At 41.2% G+C, this 5,963-nt stretch overlaps 1 protein-coding gene across 1 annotated transcript; it reads right to left on the bottom strand.

The window, feature by feature from the left end:
- Positions 1-216: 216 nt before the first annotated feature.
- Positions 217-3,679, bottom strand: LOC104821248 (probable inactive receptor kinase At5g67200). Its single transcript, XM_010552055.2, has 2 exons — positions 1,980-3,679; positions 217-1,119 (listed from the first exon to the last, which is right to left on the bottom strand). The coding sequence occupies exons 1-2, from the start codon at positions 3,442-3,444 to the stop codon at positions 554-556; spliced, it is 2,031 nt and encodes a 676-aa protein (XP_010550357.1). The 5' UTR covers positions 3,445-3,679; the 3' UTR covers positions 217-553.
- Between the last annotated feature and the right edge of the window lie 2,284 nt (positions 3,680-5,963).

Below are 5,963 nucleotides of genomic sequence, written 5' to 3'. Positions count from 1 at the left end.
TTTCCCCCCCCCCCCAAAAAAACCCTTTCTTCCTCATTGAATTCTTAATCCATTTGATTTCTTAATTTTCATACTAATTATTAGCATAAACCATTTATTTACATAATACATACATTTTGGATCCTTACAAAGTTCCCCTCATTTTTTTTATCCATACATTACATGGATACATTTTATTTACATCACATTGTTCTTAGCCCCACCACATTTTCACCCCATATTTCTATGATGCGAACCAGATCATCATCATCATCATTGTATCAAACAAACTTAACATTATTATTATTATAATAAATAGAATTTCTAAAAATTAAACTTTCAGGAAAAATACATCCATACACCTGACCTGATAACATATGCACAAACCTTTGAAACGTTCAACACACAACGCTTTCACTCTGCACCAAATGAACTTTTGTTTGCCTCTTCTCATTCCGATTGTGTTTAAAAAATATAACTTTTTTTGGGGGTCTCTATTCTCCACGGCCATAACTCTGCCAGAATCTCCGAACTTGATCCGATCCCTTAACAAAAAAGAACTGACCGGAGAAATCTACGAGTACCCGCAAGGATCGGTCTCATCAGCCATTACACTGTCCTTAATCTCCTGGATCATCTTAATGACTTGCCTCATGGTCGGCCTTTGTTCGGGAGAAGTCACACGGCAAACGCAGGCCATTTCCGTCAACATCCCCAGCCTGTTGTCCTCTGAAACCTCGTCTTCTTCCCTCATAGCTCTAACCCAATCCAGCATATCACGAGGCGCCATGAAAGGGTGCTTAGATGGGTTTTTGCCAGTCAAAAGCTCGAGGAGGAAGACGCCGAATGAATAAACGTCGCATTTAGAAGTGGGTCTACGAGCTGATTTTCTGATTTCAGGAGCTTTGTAGCATGAGGAGTCGGGATCCTCCGGAGCAATTGAAGGGTCTGATAAGACACTGAGGCAGTAATCAGTTAAACATGCCTCAAAGTCTTGTCCGAGAAGGATGTTTGTGGATTTAAGGTTGCCATGGACCAAATCTGAGGATTGGTGGATGTAATACAGTCCTTGAGCTGCATCCTCTGCTATCTTCAAGCATGAAGTCCAATGTAGTGGCTTTGCCCTTGACGATCTTGACCCTGAAAATTTTCCAGCGAATCATGAGATGGGTCATCAGAGAAAACGTCGTTAGATTCGTTACTCGAACAAGGAGAATAATTTTAAGGATGGGAAGACACATTTTGTCTAGTAACACCACCACCACCACATAAAAAGGTGCCTGCTTTATACGTAAAGCTAACCAAAAACCAAAAACCACAGTTACCAAACTAAGATAGAACTGCAAAGGCGTCCACACCGCTAAAAGGGTGGATTTCTGTTTCCTATTTCTGACTCAAAATCGACTTGTGCAAGGTGTCCACTACCCTTCAAACGTGTATGGACAAATTCCTGATACAACTATATGTGCTACCAGAAAAGATTCAAGAGCATTCTAAACTCCCATTCGTAGTCCAATTCTAATATTTCCTCATCTGGCTCCCACTTTGGAAATGTTATCTGCTAAAGACTCGTTTTTTTGTTGCGTAGACCGAGACGCAAAAAGACGAGAATTTCACGTGAAAACAGCGCAGATTTCCAATTTTCTTGTCTTCTTTCTCCAGTAATTCAACCCATCAAACGGTGAAGGAGAGAAAAAAAAAACACTGAAAATGATTAATAATCCCGCGATTGTCGCTATGTGATCAGTCTCTCCACCCAGTTTTCAAGTTGATAAAGCTGCATAAACACACCAACGAGACGTACACACAAGACCATATGGGTCAAACAAAAATTCAAGTGAACCACAGACTCTGTCAGCCAATAACGGGTTGCCACGTGGGAGCGATACTATTAAGAGCACGAACTCGGTGGCGACTCAGTGAGTTGGAAACTGAAACCCTAATTTGACACACCCTCAGAGAGGACGAACCGACGAAGGAAGGGAAGAGAAAAGGCGTACCGTGAATAAGATTGAAGAGACTGCCATTGGGTTGATAATCGTAGATGACGAGTCTCTCTCCATTGGATTGGAAATAAGCCATGATTGGAACGAGATTCGGGTGCCTGAGTCCTCCGACAATGTCCATGTGGTTGTCGAACGCTTCGTCGCTAGTCACCGCCGTCTTTGCGGCGTCGAGCCTCTTCACCGTCACGATCAGCTGGCTGTCGAGCACGGCTTTGTACGTCGTCCCCACCGATCCTCTTCCTAGCAGCTCCGCCGACGCTCGCATTAGCTGCTCGAGCGTGTACATGCCCTGCCCCGACTCTCCGTCTCCGCCGCCGCAAAACACCAGATTCCCGCTCCTTGGGATCCGGGTTTGCCTCTCTATGGCTTGAAGTTTCTCCTCTGATTTCTCTCCGCTTTTCTGCGTTTCAAAATTTGAAATCGACATCGGAACACCTCGTGTGTTGGGAGAATGGATATGGGCCTGCGCAGACGCTTCTCCTTTCGGATTCGGTTCGTAAATTCCGTCGTCCTCGTCTCTCCGTTTCTTCATCACCAGTGAGAACACGACGAGGCCGAGACCGAGAACTATCAGCGCCGCCACGACGATGGTAAAACCGAGCACTAAACCGCTTCTGTTCTTCTTCTTAGCCGAAGCGGCCGGCGGGAGAACCACCGCTCCACCATTCTGCGATTGCGCGCTTTGCCCGAGTGGCGCTTGTGACGATGGTGACGTGGAGTTGGCCGAACCGAAGAACGGGGAACGCGCAGCACAAGCTCGGTTGATGATCTCGCCACAGAGCCCTGGATTGAGCGAAAATGCCGACGCATCGAATCTCGACAGAGTCTGCGTCACCGGCACAGTTCCAGTGAGATTGTTACCGGAAACGTTGAAGGCCATCAGAAACGACTGATTCAGCGACGGCAGAGTTCCATTGAACTGGTTGAATTCGAGATTCAAGGAAGTGAGCCGGTCCAGAGCATTGATCTCAGAAGGAATCGGACCAGTGAAGTTGTTATAGGAGAGGTCGAGCACCACCAATCGATGGAGCAAGAGAAGCGAACGAGGGAAAATTCCAGAAAATCCATTCCGGCTGAGGAACAGAGACTTGAGGTTGACGAGAGAGGATAGATCGGGAACCGGACCGAAAAGGGAGTTGTTCTCGAGGCTGAGAACTCGGAGCTGGTCAAGGCGACTGAGAGTGGCCGGAGAGAAGGAGCCACGGAGACCGACGCCGGCGAGGACGAGGCGGACGACACGGCCCTGGGCGCACTTGACGCCGCGCCACTGACAGTAGTCGTAGCGCTCGGTGAGGGAGTAGAAGAGCTTGTTGTCTAGATCGGCGGCGGACTTGAAGGAGAGGAGAGCGACAGCATCGGAGGGTAACAAGTAGTTGAAGTAGTTCATCACCGGCGCCGGGAATTCGCCGGCGGTGATACGGAGGAGAAGGAAGAGATATAGAAGAGAGTTCACTCTCATTTTTCCCCCTTCTCTTTTTTTTTTTTTGTGGGTCACGTAAAAATTCAAAACGTGTATGTATGTATGTATGAATTCCGACTCAGAGCTGAGAAAAAGAATTTAAAACGAGAGAGAGAGAGAGAGAGAGAGAGAGAGAGAGAGAGAGAGATTTGTGGGGAGCAGCTGGAAACCCGGCGAGAAAGGGAGAGACTGTGCGAAGATCACGTGCTATCCTTTTGCTTATTCATGTCTCCACACATATATACACACACGTACACCGTTTATATCGAGATGTGTATATGGACCATTTATTATTATTATTATTATTATTTATATCAATTATTAATGTTATTATGATATAGGTGTATGAAACGACGAGACTATGGTTGAGATTGCTTGGTCAGTGTGTGACTATATATATCCACGCATTCCAAATCTGCATCGTTTATTCATTATACCGATATGGTACGCATAGATAAAGCTGAATTGAATTAATGACAACTTCAATAAAAAAAAAAAAAGAGATCATAGCTTATGCTGCAAACCACACCAGACGTTGGATTTTATCCATAATAATAATTGATAATAATGATAATAAACTACAGGTACGAGAAAAGGACGTTGCACGTTATATTCCCTTCTTATTCAATACTAACCTTAAAAAACAAATGCATTAAATAAAATAGGCAGCATCCAACTCATTCATAACCCCCGTTTTTTATTAAATATTCAATCAATTCTGATTAATATATATATATATATATGTATGTCTAACAACAAATAATATTTTCATTCCTTTGCATTTTGTAGTGTATAATATAAGTTCGAGCTCCTGAATTTATTTAATGTGTAAATATTTTCTCCCGCGAGTGGCTTGGCAAATTACCGTTTCTCGTTGGTCCGTACATCACGGCTTAAGACTCGGAAAGTCATATGTTTGTAGCCGAGGACCAACATTGAAATTGAAATACATTATATGGTTTATGATTATTACAAACTAATTAATTATTCAATATTTTGAAAAAAAAAAAACGTGACAGCATTATTTTGTATTCGTTAGCGAAACTTACCCCATCGAATGATTTAGCAGAATAAAATATAACTAAAGGCTTCCACTATTTTTTCCCTCTTTTATCAATCTGTGGCACTCGTTGGTGCATTCTCTTTAACAAAAGGCAGGGCGAGCACTAGAAGAAGGTGAGGAAAGCGTGCCGCTTTTGTGACATGAAAACGGCATCTCCACTCCAAAAAACGTCGCCTCTGCTACTCTATAGAGTTGACAAAGTGAAATTTCCACACTTTTCTTTTTCTTTTCTTTTTTTTTTTGGGTAGAAAAAATGAACGGTGAAGAAAAATGGTGGATAAGCCGAAGTGATTTTTGACTTCTTTGTTACCCATATTTAAAAGAAGCGCCCATTATTAGTTCAAATGCCTTTACATTCTAACATTATATATATATATATATATATATTGCATTGGAATAAGCACCATTACATCTGTTCAGAATCATATAACAAATACATAAATCACTATCTTATAAATTTGTACTATTCATAAATTTTTTTTAAAAATGTACACGTTTTAGATAGTTTTCAAACTTCAGTGTATTTCCTTTTAAGTTATATTTAAAGTGTGTATACTATTTTCCTTTTAAGTTAACATACTATCTGGAAAGATTTTTAAGATTTGTATTTCCTTTCCCCTAAATGAAAGTTCTGTAAATTCAGATGATTATATGCGTGTTTATGAATATCTTTGAAGATTTTGCAGAGATTAATGAATATTGAGGTAGTTTTTCGGAATATTAGTTAAAACCCATTATTGGTTACCTAGCTTAAATTTCAAGTATTCGGATCTACAAAAAAAAATACATTTATAATTGGAGAATGTAAAATTAATAATCGAGAGCACCAACCAAGAGCATTAAACAATGACAAATAATAAATAAATAAATAATTGGATCTCTTCACGGGTCATAAATCCAGAGGCCTTTTAAGTTGCCGAAACGTTATGGCCCATGTCTTATGGACATAGCTGAGCTCTCTCATATACATTCACATGCGAAGCCCATCTCCGAACCCAAATAAATATGTTGGACCGTCATAATATTCAAAGTGTGTGTAAAATTAAAATCCATTCATATACATACATATATACATGTGTATGTATAGATTGGAATAATATATAGTACAGATGGATTGTCGTAATCAAACGGTATCTACTAACTCAAGAAAACGTTTCGTTTCCATTTTTTTTTAAATTCGAAATAAGTAATTGTGTTTTCGTAGGAACTAAACCAGAGGAGGGAGGGACAGAGACTTTTGGTCTGTAATCGGTTAAAGGGTCACTTGCTCTGACCAAAAAAAACCCCAACAGCTGAGCTCCATGCAATACAACCCCACCCTAACCCTTTACGCTTGCTCATAAAAAAAATATTATAACCATTTTCGAAATTCGGTTCTCAATACTTGGAATTATAAAAGCTGCATGCAGCTAATCCACAGTAGATGTGAATTTGAAAATCTGAGGGGTGGGGGGGG

This window comes from Tarenaya hassleriana, unplaced genomic scaffold (genome assembly GCF_000463585.1).
Source record: "Tarenaya hassleriana unplaced genomic scaffold, ASM46358v1 Cleome33, whole genome shotgun sequence".
Lineage (NCBI taxonomy): Eukaryota > Viridiplantae > Streptophyta > Magnoliopsida > Brassicales > Cleomaceae > Tarenaya > Tarenaya hassleriana.
Note: the sequence above shows the minus strand (reverse complement) of the source record. Positions and strands in the feature narration are given on the sequence as shown.

What these genes read in the sequence shown, in the direction of transcription:
- LOC104821248 (XM_010552055.2), bottom strand. Translation starts at nt 3,444, where the DNA reads ATGAGAGTGAACTCTCTTCTATATCTCTTCCTTCTCCTCCGTATCACC. An exon ending in TCTCTTCAATCTTATTCACG is followed by an intron (nt 1,120 to 1,979) that starts GTACGCCTTTTC and finishes GAAAATTTTCAG; the next exon opens with GGTCAAGATCGTCAAGGGCA.